This window comes from Caloenas nicobarica, chromosome 19 (genome assembly GCF_036013445.1).
Source record: "Caloenas nicobarica isolate bCalNic1 chromosome 19, bCalNic1.hap1, whole genome shotgun sequence".
In the NCBI taxonomy this organism is placed as follows: Eukaryota; Metazoa; Chordata; class Aves; order Columbiformes; family Columbidae; genus Caloenas; species Caloenas nicobarica.
Window position 1 is genome coordinate 5879829 of NC_088263.1, and position 16285 is coordinate 5896113.

At 48.3% G+C, this 16285-nt stretch overlaps 1 protein-coding gene across 6 annotated transcripts in view; it reads left to right on the forward strand.

Moving 5' to 3' along the window:
* Positions 1-15548, forward strand: part of EEIG1 (estrogen-induced osteoclastogenesis regulator 1) — a 37705-nt gene extending 22157 nt beyond the window's left edge. For 5 of the 6 annotated variants that reach the window (XM_065648674.1, XM_065648679.1, XM_065648680.1 and 2 more), the window contains 8 exons: positions 3068-3184; positions 3677-3723; positions 6322-6479; positions 7650-7754; positions 8004-8193; positions 8367-8488; positions 9588-9657; positions 10515-15548. In XM_065648674.1, the coding sequence (XP_065504746.1) occupies positions 3068-3184; positions 3677-3723; positions 6322-6479; positions 7650-7754; positions 8004-8193; positions 8367-8488; positions 9588-9657; positions 10515-10560 (855 nt within the window). In that variant the 3' untranslated portion in view covers positions 10561-15548. Of the gene's footprint in view, positions 1-3067; positions 3185-3676; positions 3724-6321; positions 6480-7649; positions 7755-8003; positions 8194-8366; positions 8489-9587; positions 9658-9743; positions 9962-10514 lie in introns of those variants that run through there. The other variant, XM_065648676.1, reaches the window with a different exon arrangement.
* Positions 15549-16285: the final 737 nt, after the last annotated feature.

Sequence of the window (16285 nt, forward strand, 5' to 3'; positions counted from 1 at the left end):
TATTTATGCTGAATCAAGAGAGAACGTTGCCTTAAGAAGCTGAGCTTGCACAGAGCCCGAAAGCATGTTTGTTTGAAAATGAGTCACTGCTCCTAGTTTCTAATAAACAGATGTTCGGGTCATGCACGACCTTGTAGGAATTTCTTCTAATCGATAGATATCCTTCCTGAAACCATGGAGGCAGCTGGCTTTGGAGGCTGAACTGCGCTCATTCCTCTGTGCTGTGTGATAGAGGGCAATGCTGCTGCCATTCCTTTTGTTGCTAATTAGGACACGGTCTGTAGGGCCATCAGTTTCTCTTTCACTAAATTTGTGCTGGGTGGAGGCTATTCCTCCGTTCTGCAGGGCTGCCTGTGCAGGGAGAGCAGCAGAGCTGGAAGAAGACACGTGCCTCTGAGGCAAGGTAAATGTATCAGCCTGTTCCTCCAGCAGTGTCCATCCTCAAGCTTCCTACAGTATGTGTAAATGCAGAATTAAAGGAAGCCTGAAGGCAGGTTTCCACGGTGAAGTTAACCTGGGCTCTTTTTCAGGCCATGTTGTAACCTATTCCCCTTTTGCTCAGTCTCCAGTTGTGTTTAGTGACATTTTGAAAGAGACCTAGTTGGTCCAGCCTGGAATTGGAGACCGAATCTCAAGTCCTTCTCATCTCTTGGGCTGGTATCTTGCTTGGTGTCCTATGAAGAAGACAGACGTGTTCTCCTAGAATTCAGCAGAACATGACCTGAGCATTTCAGCAGCACAGAAACAAGAGATGTCACACCAGTTCCTCTATGGACCAGGCTTGTTCCAGGCAGGTCCTCGGGGCAGAACTGACTGACTTGAGATTCCTAACATTTCCAGCAGAAGTCTGTGGCATGTGTTCATGCAATTATTTTCCCATTCTAAACAGCTGAAAACTCCTCCAATTGTTGCAGCAGATGTAGAGGAAAATGCAACTTGTGAATGCCCTCTTTACCTGGTCCCCCTTCAGCAGGGGCTGAGAGTGATGGAGCTGCTTGTGCTCAAGACAGAGTTTCCATCAATTCATGCACCTTTTTGTTTGACGTTAATGTCACTTCAGTGTCAGGGGTTATAGAGCGGAAGCCAACAGGAAGGACTGATGAAGCGGAAACTCTTTCCCCGAGCTGGAAGGAACAGCATCAACTGGCTGGAAAACTGAGGAAACTATTCTGAAAGGTTACATCTGAAAACATCCTTTTGTTAAGGGATCCTTCCTCTATATACTTGGGAGTCTGCTTCCTGAGAAGAGCTTCTGACCTCAGCACGTCGCATGGGTCGCTGGAGGGTTCTCCCACACTCTGTCCTCCCATGTCTGTCTTCTCGGAGAAGTTAGTGCTGTGGTGGAGGGAGACACATCTGGGGCTGGGCCACTCCTGTGCCGTGGTGTTCTGCTGGTGTGGTTGTGCTGCGTCTCCTCTGCCCTCTAGTTTTGCCACATTGATGGATTGCAGCTCCCTCTGTAGCTTTTTCCTGTCCTGCTTGTCTCTGAACGATAAAACTTGGTTGTTTTTTGTTGGTGGGTTTTTTTTTCCTTATCAGTGAATATTCAGCAAGCGGCATAGCCCTTGCCTAGAAGATACAGAGGAACATCAACAGCAAGGGCTGGAGAAACACTTGATTTAAGGGAATTCTTAAGAAGAGAGAAAAGTTACCTTTTTTTTTTGCTGAAGAAAGGTTCCTGCTCTATCCTGCAGTTGTTCTGTTGGGTTTTTTTTTTTCCTTTGCCATCAGCTCTTGTTCCCCTTTGAGAATGGGATGGGTGAAGCAGCTATGCTAATCTCGCTGCTGTCTTCCCCTGAATCACATATCTTGTGCAGGCTGTGGATTAGACGTCTGATTTGGAGCAGTGGGAGCCAGGGCTCACACGGCAGCACCTGTGGTTTGTGCTGTAACTCCCCAACAGCTTCCACCGTTGACAGAGCACCACATTTCCTTAGGATGGTGCTTCTGTTTGAGGTTCCCCATTCAGCTGTATCATCTGCATGTCAACACCAGGGCAGGAGAAGTGTCCTGTAATGCACTGAATAACAGCCAGGTCTGAGCTGGTGCTTTTCCACATTCTCTCCACGTTCTCCTGGAAGCTGACCTGTGTGTTGAAGTGACACAAACCTTCCATGCTTTGATGGTTTGGCCAAATATGGGGCACAGCATCTCTTCCTGATCAGATTAGGTGAGACATGACTGATTCTTATTGCTAAAGCTCCACGTAAAAGAAGTTTTAACTTTTTCTTTGAATAAAACACTATATTCAAACACCAGGAATTAGAGCAGAAAAACAAAAGTACTCTTGATTGTGTTTGTCTTTACTCTAGAGGCATCAGCAGCCTCTTGGAATTTGCCTGTGATCTTCAACTTTGTCACCTTCCCCATTTGCTTCCCCTTTGTTAGAGAAGGTTCAGAGAGCTCACAACTAAATCTCTCCAAATATTTCTCTTCCCTCCTGCCCCTCAAACCTGCCACTCGCTAGTTAAATCTTAGTGGTGTTGAGTAAACTTTGCCCCAAGATTTCCCCAGCCCAGCAGCTGCATCTGTGGTGTTGAGGCACAGGCATTGCCACTCAGCTCTGGGCTTCAGCTTGCTGGGCTGAAAGTCCCACTGTTGTTTTTCGGGACAGTGTCACTTTGCCCTGTAACAATATCCTTTCATCTCCTGGTTCGCATGCTCCGCTGCATTCTGGGATGGCCCGATACAAAGAGCGCCTTATTTTGTTTGTGTATGTGCGATTCTGTTTTTTCCACATCGTTGACCTAGTGCCTTCCATGTCCTTGGTTATGCAAGGGCTGCGGGCTGGTTAACGCTCTCCTGGCCAGCACCGCCACTGTACGTCCTTCCTCCAGACAGGGCTGGCTTCCTGAAGGCTTCAAGTGTCCACCTGCCTGGAGATTAGGAATGTCACCCTGCCCGTCCTCGAGAGCAGGGGATGTTCACAGCCACAACTGCCTATGCACCTGCTCCTGTTTCTGCCCTCACAGATGTGCTCCCTTCCTTTGTGTGACACCACGTATCCCTTTATTGAGTGACTTTTGTTGTTCTGTCCCCTTCCCCTTCATTGTTTTCTTGGCTACAGCTGGGCTTTGCTGATCTAAATCTGGCAGAATTTGCGGGCTCTGGATCCACCGTCCGTTGCTGCTTGCTGGAAGGATACGATACTAAGAACACCCGACAGGACAACTCCATCCTAAAGGTACGGCAGCTACTGCTATGGTGGAAATCCCGCTATTGACTTTGGAACGATTGCAGCCAGAGTGCAGTGCTAGGCCTGAGCCAAGGTCCCGCCATGTACAGAGACAGGATTTTGCTTTTATGCTGCTAGTCTGGCTTGGAAGTTTCCCATCATCAGTTGCCCTTTGGTATCTTGGCATCCATTTGGCCAAGCGCTGACCCTTGACAGCGTTCTTTGTCATCAAAGAAGGTGTGAACTGGAGCGGGAGAAGTTCTCAGTGCATTGTTGGGGTGGCCAGGCTGGTGTCCTGCTGAGCTACTGCCACTTGGAGCTGCCGATGCCAGTGACGTGTGGCAGGGAGGGAAACACCTTGTGAAATCCCTGAAGGTGATTTCCTTTGGAAAGGAACTAGGTCTTGCTAATCCTCACACCAAGCCCTTGACCTCCTGGCTGGTGGGAAGTGAGGAGCTCACAGCAGCACCGTTAATGATGTGCCTTGTCCCCCCTCTCCAGGTCACAATCGGAATGTCCCTGCTGTCGGGAGACCCCTGCTTCAAAACGTGAGTTTCTGGGTGCTCGTCCTCTTCTGAGCAAACCAGGACACCTGGTTCTTTTGCTCTTCTCTGCTGGAGACTAAAACTGATGGAGAGGGAGAAAAGATGCACTTGATATCGGGAAGTATGGGGAAAGCTTGGAACTGGTGGTCTGGATTAGCCAGAGGAGCTAAGCCAGCCTGTGCTGTTGGTCGGTTTGTTCTCCGCTCTGGTATTTCCAGCTTGGTTACTGGTTGTGCCAGTATTTTCTTTACTAGTGTCAGGTTTTGGAAACTAATGGATGTTGATAACAAACTTCATGTTTTGCATAAAACAGAATTTCTCATAGCTCTGGGCTGGGTTTCACTGACCTCCGAGAAGGGGAAAGGTCAATGAAAAAAAAGTCTTGGAAACGGACACACTTCAGCACATATTACACAGGATAAAGATCTTGAATTGAAACAGCAACAAAAATACTGCAAGGCCGAAACATTTTAGTTCTCCTTTTCTTCTACAAGGACCTAGGTTCACAATTTGTATTAATTAGTAGAAAAATCATGATCATGTACTGTTTTTTAATGCAGCGTGATAGGAAAGAATGAATACAGTTAAGCTGTGGAGCAGAATTGTTGCTTAAAGAATTGTTGGGAGATCAACTAACAAATAAACCAGCAAGATGTGCCTTGATACTGCAGTATAGCCTTGCAAGACTCTGCAGTCCCAGCCATGTGCTGATGTATAATGTAATATTTTGTGTTGATTCCCAACAGTATGAGAGGAAAAAGCTTTACCCTGAGGCCATCTCTTGTATCTGTGGTATTCTGGGCTAAAAGGTCTAATTTTAGGAGCTATCTTAAAGTGTAGAAATCAGCTTGCATTCTTGTTATAAAATGCTGCGTAATTTTGGTTGATTCTGTGAATGGCTTTTCATAGTGCTGCAGCGTTTTCTGTGGCTTTCAAACCCCAAATGCTGTGTCATCTGATTCTGAAAAATTTCTGCTTCAGAAGGAAGTGTAATAAAAAAAAAGTTTTTAATATCTTAAACCATAACTTTGTAACAGTAACAGATGTTTTAAATTTGGGGTACTAAGATGTCTGGCAATAGTATGTCTGACAAAAATACCTGTTGCTCCTCCACTGTGGAAGCAAATCTCACCATTAAGAGCATCTGAAAATGATACAGAATTGGGTATATATATCCATTTAATGTAAGTAGGGTCAGTCTGAAAGTCAAACCTCCTAATTTCCTTAAAGGATTTTTGTAGTCATTCCCATTTTTTTCCTTATATGTTAACGATGTGCAAACGTCTAAAAATGGAAGCTTTGCACGTAGAATAGTCCTTGATCACTAGAGCTTTTGAGAAATGGTTCTCATTAGGGGATTAGGCAGGAATTAAACTGTGCTGGGAAATCATTTCCGAGCACTGACTCGCTCAGGTGAACCTTCTCCTGGGTGTCGTGCAGGAGGCAGAAGCTGCTGGATCTGCCAGACCCCTGGGCTGACCCAACAGCTGCTCCAGGAACCGTTTGCTTGATTAAGGCTGTAAAGGCCTTATTAACCTGTGAAGCAAAGTCCCTAAAGTACCCGTGTGTGTGTAAATCACTGATAATGTGATTAGGGAGGGTTTTTTTCCTGGTGAAGGCATGCTGTGGGTTTCTTGAAACCTTTATGACTGTTTGGCTGCCCATAGAAAACATTCTCAGCGCTTTATTTTTTCCTCTCAAAACACTGCAAAGTTCCTCTCATGTAGCATCTTCCCTCAGATCTCTGAGTGAGACAAATAGAAGTTTTTCTTTCCCACTCCTCTCTTAAAAAGCAAAATATGATCCATTAGTTCCAGTTCAGACGTTGGGCTACAGGGAGGTTAGGGCTCCGACAGGAGTATTCACTTTGCCACGCTGCACATACCGTGGCTTCCACCCAAAAACACTTTGGGAGGAAGGGAGGGGGCTCCAGGCACTCGCAGCTCTGCCGTGCAGTCAGCGTTTACAAAGGGATGTTGGGAGCACGCAGAAATAACCAGGAAAAATAATTTTGACAGCTGGAAAAACACTTCAGTCTCGCGGAAAAGGGGGTTTAATAGTCAGTTAAAAAATGGAAAGGTTATTTGATAACTGTAAAAGTACTCGCTTAGGGGGATGGGGTTGCTGAGATAAAAGGTTTGGTTTTGACCCGAGTCAGAAAGGTGTGCTGAAAGACTGCTGGAATTGAGAGCTGGAAAACAGCAAACTGGTTCCTGCTTGTGAGGCCAACCGGACACATATTGGGGGAGAAAGGGCAGCTCTGGATCATCTTCTGGAGGATAGTGCAGGCTCTGAGCCTGTTGTCCTGTATAAATCATTGAACGGTCCCTTTTTGCCTTAATCTGCCTCCAAAACTTGCTTTTCCTTGTTATGCAGTCAGGATGCAGTATGAGGTAGGGAAGACCTGAATCTTGCACATAGGAAATCCCAATATCGTGCTGTGTTGCTGGTCGCAGGGGGCTGCCAGCTCCCCCACCCCACCAAGGGTGGGCGCAGGCGAGGGGACCCTCTCAACAGAGCAGCATGGGAATTGCCAGTGCAATCGGGTGATTCCCGGCCCTTGCCTGGCAGTTTGTAACCTCCTTCACTTCTGCGTTCCAGGCCTCCTTCCACCGCCAAATCCATCTCCATCCCAGGACAGGACTCGACCCTGCAGCTGACCTGTAAGGGCGAGGGAACCACGAGCGGCAGCAGCAGCAGTTCTGCCACGATCGGCTCTCTGCGCCAGACCAAGCCAAGAGCTGCCATCCTCAGCTCGGGTATGAATGCCCACCCTGGAGCCTCGCAACACTTGGCTGTGCCTGGACACTCTTTTGTTTTTCCCAGCTGTTGCATGCACAAAAAAATATTTAATTTTTCATGTTTTCTTGCACCCATCCATACCCCTCTGCTTATTAAGAAAATTGAGGAAAACCCATCTATAAGTGCAACTGAGGAGAGGAGGCATAAATCTTTGCCATATGTTTCTGTTAGTGGAGATAAAGCAATTCGTTTATTTTTGCTGGGAATTTAATAATTCACATATTGCTATCATCCCTGCTTTCCACTGTGTTCAGTCACACTTAACGTTATTCTCCCCTCAGCTATTCTGTTGCTCAGACTTATCTTCTAGAAAAGTTCCTCTGACGGTTTTAGAGGTTGGTTTGAGGTCTAATGGCTGTGTTCCAGCTGCTGATGCAGAGTTCTTTGGCTTCTGTATGAACCCCTTTTCAAGGGCGCTGTGTTTTCCCATAGCCTTTTTTTTCTTGCCAGCATACTCCAAATGTGCAGGCAGATATGCTGCACCAAAACAGCACCCTGGTCTTGTCATCCCAGTGATTTAGCACACCGTGCAAATGCTCTTCTTAAAAAGCTGGCTAACATGTCACACTTGTGCGCTTTTGAATATGCTTGCTGCAAGAGAGACGAGCAAGGTGATAGCAAAGGCGCAGGGGTCATAGTCGTAGAATGTCCTGAGTTGGAAAGAACCCACAAGGATCATTGTTATAGTGAGGTTTCTGTACCAAATTCAGACATGATTTAAATGGCAGAGGCTCTCTTACAAGTAATAGAAGGGCAAAGGTAATAGCAGGAGAAGCACCCAAATGAAGGTTGTAATACTTTACTGCTAGTGGCCATTTGATACTTTCTTGGTCATAGCTTAATGTTTTTAACTATAGACGGCTTCAGATACTACTTGTCCTTCTAGATCCTTCAAGGCCCCAGAGAGGCTTGTAAGTTCATGCACTGGGTGCTAGAATTAGTGATGAGCTGGACAGAAAAGCTCTTTGTTGTCTTCCCTACTCCCCAGCTGCTTCTAAGATCTGTGCCAGCCTGTACAGCAGGGCTCTGCCATTGGACTTGCCCTCTCCTTGATCCAGCGTCCCCAGATCAGCCTCCAGTCCAAGGTGGTTACGGTGTAAGCGGAGTGCCCTGTTGTTTCTTGGCAGGTGTCCCAGAAGAACCAGATCAAAACCTGTCCAGCCCGGAGGAAGTTTTCCACTCGGGGCACTCACGGAACTCCAGCTACGCCAGCCAGCAGTCCAAGATCTCCGGTAACCATTGATCCGTGTGGCTCTGCCAGCACTGGCCCCATCCGTTTTCTCTCCTGCAACTAGCTCTTGTGAGAGCGATTTGCAGCCATCACCCTGCTCTGCAGTATCAGTCTCCTGTTTAGTCTTTGCTCATAGATATGTCTAAACTTCTATACGTGGGAGCAGAAATGCTGTTTTGAAGCAGCTCTGCCTGTTAGCTGTGCTGCCAGGAAAGGGAGGAGATCTGGTTTGTAATTGCTGTGTTTGCAGGTTACAGCACGGAGCACTCCCGCTCTTCTAGTATGTCCGACTTGACCCATCGCCGGAACACCTCCACCAGCAGCAGCGCATCCGGAGGGCTGAGCATGACGGTGGAGTGTCCTGAGGGAGAACGGGACCACAAACTAGAGAAGCCACCTCGCCCCCCCAGACCAGCCCTTCTGCTGGACAGACCCTCCCGGTAGGTAACTGAGGAGCAAAGCCCCTTCTCTGGGAAGACAAAACAGAATTGTCTCTGTGGAAGACTGGAAGTAGCTGCTGAGAAGGAGGCTGTTGCCAAGGGAAGCAGGAGAGTATCTGAAAGTCTGTGTCTTGAAAAGCTGAGTAAGTCTTCCCCTTATTTTCTCTCCCCAGGAGGAAAAAGGATTCTGTAGAGAGTCACCCAACCCGAGTGGATGACACCAGGATCGATGCTGATGATATAGTGGAGAAAATAATGCAGAGTCAGGACTTCACAGATGTCAGCAATACTGAAGGTGAGAGGAGGAGTCTCGAAGGGGATGTCTTGGCTGTTCGTTTAGCAAGGCTGCCAAGCTTTTACAGTCTGGTCTGATCTGTCGTGGACTCCTTTCCCCTTTCGACAGTTGATTTGCTTTCAGTGCTTGCTAGGTGTTTCTCTGCTAGGTAAACAAACCATGTGGATTTGAGACCTGCTTATCCATTAGCAAACAGGGCTCACTGCTGTTCTACACACTGCAGCAGAGGTTGAACAGTAGCTCAAACATACAGGATGAGACGGGAAAAATACCATTTCTTCAGGGCAGTGAAAAATCAGTGACATCAGCTATCTGCACTGCTCTAGTGGCTTTTGTCCAGGGTCAGCCCAAGGGTATTTATTAAAACAGGAGAGTACAACTAGAGGGGAAACAGCACATCTCTCCAAAAATACGGGAAGAAATATGGGTCACAGCATGCTGCTGATCAGGTCTGTCCAAAAGCCTAAGAAGGGGTTTTCTCCACTGAAGTCACAGCATCTGTTAAGAGAAAACTGATAGTATCTCTGCATTTGTTTTAATCTTCCAGTTTAGCCTAGAAATCAATCTTGTTTCTTCTATCTAGTTGTGGTTTTTCAGTAAGTTTTAAACCTGCGCCTAGCTTGTAGTTTACCATTAGTCACCTTAAATCATTGCATATGGCAACACTCTTACCATATGGGGATTTACACCTTGCTCAGCATCAGTTAAAACCAGACCGAATGCAGCCACCTCTCACCAGCAGAACACACTGAATTTATCCTCCGATGATAAGCCTACAAAAGCAGCATGAGGCCCTGCATCTCATCTGTTCAGATGTTTTCAAGCTGACCAAGAGCATGCATCAATGGAATTGCCTTAAAAGAAACAGCTGGAGGAATATAATTGAATTCATTTCTCTGCATTTACTCTTCCAAAGCTTAATGCTGTGGTTGATTTGTTCCCAGGCACTCTGTTACTGTGGGAATACCAGGAAGTGCGCACACGTATTCCCAGAAATGCGCTTGTTCCCGTGCTGACCAGTGTGTAATGTGGCTGGGAGTACCTGGCAGCTGTCGGTAGTTCTGGATTTTGATGTCTTGCTTCCTTTTCTCTCTTGCAGACAGTAACCTGAGGTTGTTTGTGAGCAGAGACGGAACAACTACACTGAGTGGTATTCAGCTGGGAAACAGGTAGGCTTCTCTGAAAGGCAGAACGAGGTGCTTCAGAGTGATGGGTTAGCTCATGGTACCCAGGAAACTTCCACTTCTTGCTACAGGAGAGATTTCTAAACATCATGTGCTACGTGGTGGCTTTATTCCCACATTAACACCCCTGGGATCCCTCTGGTGACAGGCTACAGCTGCACTGTAGTATGAAAGCAGTTCTCAGCAGGAGTGCAGAGAGAGAATGTGATCCTAGTTGATAGCTCCAAGAACAGAAGTAAAAGGACAAAATGGGAGAGGTTGGTTCCTGTTTGCTCTAGCTAAATGCTGGAGCTTTGCCTCCTGCCGGCCTGCAGCAAAACTGCAGCAGCCTGGTTTATCATCCTTTTTCCCTTCCTCCTCCGTCTTTGTCGAGGGCTTGTTCTCTTACGAAAAACTTCAGAACAAATAAAACTTAACAGCTCTCTGTACAGTGTCTTGGCTAGTCGTGTTTGAGCCTTTATAGCACCTTTTGAGGCTAAAAAAAAAAAAAAAAGCAATAATGCTAATGCAAAGATGCATCAAGTCAGTGACAAAACTGGGAGGAAAGCAAAGCCAGGAACAGTGACTTTTTGCACAGGATACTCCCCCCTTTCCTCTGCCCTTTAGAAGGATTCATGTGTTAACCCGGCTCTTTCAAGTGCTCTACGGTTAGCTTGCCACGTAGCTGTCTGTTTTGTGTTACGAGGGTTGACTTCTCGCCAGACTGACTCGTTATTTTCAGTATTTTGTGTGGGATTAGAGGGCGATGTTTCTGAGTGGAGAGCTCTGAATAAGAACTTGCATGCTCTAAGTGACTGAGGAAAATAACGTGGTTTCTCATCTTCCCCTCTGCCCCCTCCCAGGGTCTCATCTGGAGTTTACGAGCCAGTGGTGATTGAAACCCACTAAATGTGAAGAACAGGGTAGAGCTGCTGGAAACAGGCCCCCTACCCCGTCCGCTGCCACACGGTTGCCAACCTTTACCTCTCTTCATGCAGCATTCCAGAAGGGATTTCTCCACAACCCTCCCCATACATTTGCACTGCAGAACTGCTCTGAGACCACTCCAGATCATGCACTTTCCCTGTGTTGCCATTGCCCTTCTCCGCTTCCCAGTTCTTCCAGTGCCTGCCTTCCCCCGTTCCTGATTAGACGTGAGGTGTCTGTTGGGTTTATCCTTAGTCCTCGAGGATGTTGCTCATCTGCATCTCTCACTCCACCCATTCACTTGCAACAGGAGACTTCTCAGCTTCTGTCTCCTCAAAGCATTGGGTTATACCACTGTGAACTCTTCAAACCACTGGGGGAGGGGGAAACGATTCTAACCAAACCGAGAGCTGCTTGTTGGTGACACAGTGAAATGGCCACTTGCAGGATGCTTGATCCCGTTGACTCTGCAAAGGAACCTTCACCTTCCAAGGCAACGGTTTTACTGAACAAGGTATGCTATGGTGTGGACTTCACCTTCCTGCCCTCAAATCCCCAAACATCCTCTTCTCATAGGAAACATCTCCCAAAAGTGCATTTCAGAAAACTACCGCAATCCAGATGGGAGTTGATAAAATGGTTAAATGCTAATGCTCGTTATACCACTAACTGCATCACACCCTTCCACTGCTGGGCATGGGAGGGCCGTGCTCATCCATCAGCATTAGCAGGAGCACTTTAGAGGTTCCAGATTTTACCTGGAGGAGGCTTGTACTTGCTGTTCTGGGAGCGTAATCCCTGTTCACTGGACTGATTCAGCAAATAGTCACTGTTGGAGCTTGGAATACAAAGCCTCTTTTCTTTTTTTCTTTGGCTCAGGAAGGGGACTGCCCTTCTTGAACTGTGAAAAGAATCTGGTTATCTGAAAGGCCTCCCCTGGGCCAGAGCAGGACACAGTTGACCGCAGTGGTCTCTCTGTGGTGGTGGTTGTTAACAATTCCCTCTCTTGGCCTGGGCCAGGGAGGGAATTGGTGTTGGTTGCCCTGTCAGCAGGGGTCTGCGCCTGAGCTGGTTCCTTTTGGGGTTGGGGAGAAGCCACTGTCTCTGCCTTCAAAGGCAGAAGGTGTGTGTTCTGCTGTGTTAGCCACAGCAGCCATTCTTACCTGCTCTGTGGTGAAAGAACTCTTCTGACAAGGCTTCAAACTGTTTTCCGGTTGATCTTTCGATTGCTCTTCTTTGGGTTTGGTTTCTGCAGTTGTGTGACACTTCAGCTGCTGCTTTTCCTTGCAGTGTCTGACAGGGAGGTCGGTCCCTTTCAGCTCCCACTTAAGAGATTCTCCTGGCAGCTGGATTGCAGACAAGGATCTGTGCAGAGCCGGCCATCGACAGGCTGTGCTTGCAGCCCTTCCTGCACAGAGACTTGCAGCCGATAAGCTATTTCTGTGTCATGCCCTTTCCTCTCTTACCCTCGGAGCAATGGCACATTCCTGGGCACAGCCGGGAACGTGTCCCCCCTCTGACACGCTTGTCCCGTTCAGTAAGGAAAGACTTGTAACTGATCACCTTGGTGTTCAAATTCTTAGTTATTGTAAAGCCTTTTTTTAAAGGAGAAGAAAAAAAAAAAAGGGTTGTGGTCTCCGTGGCCAGAATGCATGCAGATCAGCTACTGGAAAAGGGAATTTGACAGAATGAGAAACAAGGAATGAAAAGGCCTTGATTTATTTCTTTTGGTTGGCCCTGCTAGCTAAGGATGGCTGCATGGGCAGGTGCTGGGTGGTGTGGCACAGCTATATGGCTGCTTACTTGTATTTTGACAGTTTCTCTCTTTGAGTCAATTGGTTTCATTCTGTGTTTGGACAGACCACCTATAGGATATGGATCTTTTTCACCCTTTCCCTTCAAAGGGAATTATCTTTGGATTAGGGTTAGAAGGGGCACAGGCAACACCTTGGTTTGGTTTTAACGTAGGGAAAATGCGTTGGATCTTTTGAATCTGTCTAGAACAAAAACTCTTTCACGCTTGCTAGTGGTTTTTACTGGGAATCTCTTCCCTATTTAGCCTGGGTAGGTTTGGCACTTGCGAGCAGCCTGATGAGCATCCTGTCCTGTGCCTGGGGTGCTGTGTGTCTGCACGAAGTGGAGAGTTTGTTTTTTCTCCCTCCCTGGGGCTCTGCCAGAAATCCAGACCTGGCCTGACCCTCTGCTCAGGCAGCTGTGGTGATAGCCCTGCCGAGCTGCGGCTCTGGCTGCTCCCCAGCACCTGCTGGTCCCTGGGGGCCAGCAAAGCCCCCAGGAAATTGGCTCCAACCAGGACTTGAAAGGAGCAAACATAAGCTAGGAAAAGAGGCCAAAACCCAGCTTGCTTCTGCTGCTTTGCTTCTGTTCCCATGAGAAACAGTGGTGGCTGTCGGAGCAGTTGGGAACCCAGCGCTTTCTGGGTTTCCACTAGCAAGAGGCAGCTGCTCCGAGGTGCAGTGGGACAGAGGGAGGAATCTCTTCCCGAGAAGCGGTTGAGCTTTTTCAGAAAGCTGGTCTCATCCTGGGCTGGCAGAGGCGCAATCTGCTCCATCGTGTGGCCGCGGCCAACCTGGGCACAGCTCTGCCTTGGCCTCCCGCAGCTTGGCACATCACTGCTTGTGGTTTTGATAACTGTGTCTCGTAGGGCATCTCTTCCTCATCTCCACATTATTATCGACTCCACAAATCCTGGTAGCTTGTTCGCTCTCCTGCCTCTCGTTAGGAATTAGAGAGCAGCCTGAGTCGTTCAGCCTGGTGCACCCAGTGCAAACACAGGGGGAAGGAGCCTGTTCCCATTTCTAGGTCCTGCGGAGCTCCCTCCTGCTGCACGTCCGTCCCAGGTGATCCCAGGGCTCCCTGCCCGGCAAGGGCCACACGAGCTGGTGGTGTCGGCAGTGGGGTCGCTCGTCCCTCAGGCTCGCTGCCGTCTCTCGGGGAGCTGTGTTTTGCGAGCACTTTTCTTCTGGTGGCATTGCTGCCGTCTGCTCCTTGTTGGACTTTGAACATTTAAGAAGTGAACCAGTTTCCAGACCCAAACTGCTGGCTACTTTCCTTTGGGTATTTTTTCGTTTTGTCATGAAGTTTGTTGAATTTTTTTTTTTTATAAAACCAGCAGGCTGGTGTGGTTGGTGGTTGTTTTTTTGGTTTGTGGGGTTTGGTGTTTGGTTTTTTTTTTTTTTGGCTGCATTATTGTTTCATGGATATTTTATTTCTGGGGGGGAGGGGGGATGTTCTTCCCCATGGTGTTCCCCTTCTCAGGGGATTCAGAGGTGGCTTAAATAAATAAAAGGCCCTTTATTGGCAAGACTTTGCGTCCCCTGGGTTTCAGAGGCTGGCGAGCAGGGCTGCTCACGCCTGGCTGGCCCCACAGAGCAGAGCTGGCTCTCTGCTCCGGTCTCGGGGCCAGGCGAAACATGTGGGCTTTGCTCACCCCACAGCTGGACCTTCAGCTGGTGGAAGCCCATTGGGAAATTCAATGTAACTTTTTTACTAACTTTAAAAAAAAAAAAGTATAAACTGAGTGAATATCCAAAAGAACAGTCTTAGTTGTGACTTGGTGAAGGAGATGGGTTTCAACTGGAAATTGTGATTGGAGAAAGGAGGAGAAGGATGTTGCTCCTCCATCTTCTTTTGTAAGGTCGGCACTTTAGGCGGGGGCCCCGGTACTGTCCTGACCCTCGGTGCGATAGCAGTGGGCGTGTGATCTCTCCGCCATCTCATTGCCACATCACTTTGCCCCCTGCAGAAACTTAATAAGCCCTTTTAAACGTTTGCTTCAGTTTTTTAGAGGGTTCCAAACCAGGCTGAGACCTGAAGAAATACGCATTTCATTCGCATCTTAATAGGAGGGGTTGACTCTCTTTTTTTAATTTATTTTGTCGTCGCTGTTTCTTTTTAAACTGGTGGCCGTGCAGCTGGACTCTGCACATGCTGTTATGAACCTCTGGGAAAAAAAAAACCTCACTCCAGGTACGCTAGAGCACATAGGTTAAACACCCCTCCTGGAGAGGGGCCTCCCTGCTCCCCAGGGGCTGCAAAAATTCCCCCCTGCCCCTCCTGCCACGTCCCCTCCACCTCACCTCAAGCTGAACGAGTTCTTGCTCTGGTGACTGAGCCTTGTGGACAAGGCTGGTCCCCAGGGGTGAATTCCTACAAACACTGTGCCTGGTCGCAGGTGTTTGTCCTTGAAAAGCCACTTTTCTTGCTGGGGTTGGGGTTGATAAGCGTAAAATTCCTCTCGTGTCGTCCATCAGCCCATCTGAGCCCCCCACAGCTCCGCGTTGTGTCGCCCCAGCCCTGTCAGGAGGGAGTGGAGGTGAAAACCTGGGAAATAAAAAAAGGAATTTGGATGAAGCTGTGAGCAAGAGGTGTGGCTGAGCCTCGTCACTTGCCTCAAATACAAGGAGTAACGGTAGAGCCCGTAGTTTTGTGGGGGGAGGGAGGAGAAGGGGAGATCATGTTTTATTTTCTTGAGAGTTGATTGAGCTTGGTGATCTTCAGATGAGGCGTGCACTTGATTTATATCAGATTCTATAGAGAGATGGCTGATATTTTTGGAAAGGGAATGGGTCTATGCAAACTTCCAAAATTGCTTGAAAGATAGTTTAACATTTTTTTACTTTGAAATCTAAAGATAAATCTAACTTTTTTCTTAAAGCAGAAGTGCGTTTACAAAGAGAAGCTACTTCCACTGCTCTATTTTGATGATGATTCTTGGAAAGTTTGGGCTGGAGGGAATGACTATTTTTCACCATTTTTATCTTGCTCCTCTAGTTTTTTGTTTCTTTTTCTAATGGAATGCTGTGCCGTCTTTGATTCAACAGATCGTGTTTGTATTTTCTGTATCTGGTTCCTAACGTAGAGAAATAACAAATATATGAGGAAATCAATATAATGTCAAATGTTGTTATGGTTTGGGGGGGAAAAAAAAAATAAAGGTTTTTGGTACTTCACACTGATTCTTCTTGCCTTGTTTCTTAATTTAAATATTCCTTGGGTTTAAAATTGCCTGCTAAGGAAGCAGAAGCGTGAGATGGGGATGTGGAACTGGATTTGGCTTTGCCTTCCAGGGTTTCCTTGGTGGCCGGGAGTGGAGATGGCTGCCAGACATCCCTGGGGATGGGAGAAGGGCTGGAGCGGGGAGCGTGAACTGGCGCCAGTTGCTGGCGATGCCTCGTGTCCCAGCTGCCTGGGGGAAGGTGCCGCAGCCCTGCGGGGCTCTGGGGACACCTCGGGGCGCAGCCTGGGCTGGGCAGCCCCTGCTCTTCCACCACGGTCAGAAATCCCATTAATGGTGTCAGGCACTTGCTGCTGAGGGCGGCAGAGGCTGGAGGGGCCGAGGGGCCTGGGAGGAGGTGGCTTCGCCTCAGCCAGGGAGCCGCACCTTTGGGTGCCGCGCAGGGCCTTCCCCTTTCCCTCAGCTGCCGCCGCCTCAGACAATCCTGCTCCCTCATGTCCCTCGGCCGTTCAGTGTCGCTTTCCCCTTCCCTACCGCCGCAGCGCGTGTGGAGACAGTGGCTGCGGCGCAGGTATCTTGGGTGTGGGGAGCTGTGTTTGAGCCGGTTGGTTCCAAGATGGGGCGGCTGAGTGGGCAGCGCAGCGGCTGCCGCGGGGACCGGCCCGTCCTGTGCGCCATGGCGGCCGAGGCCGCTCCCGCCGGGACTACATCTCCCGTCATGCTCCGCGGGAG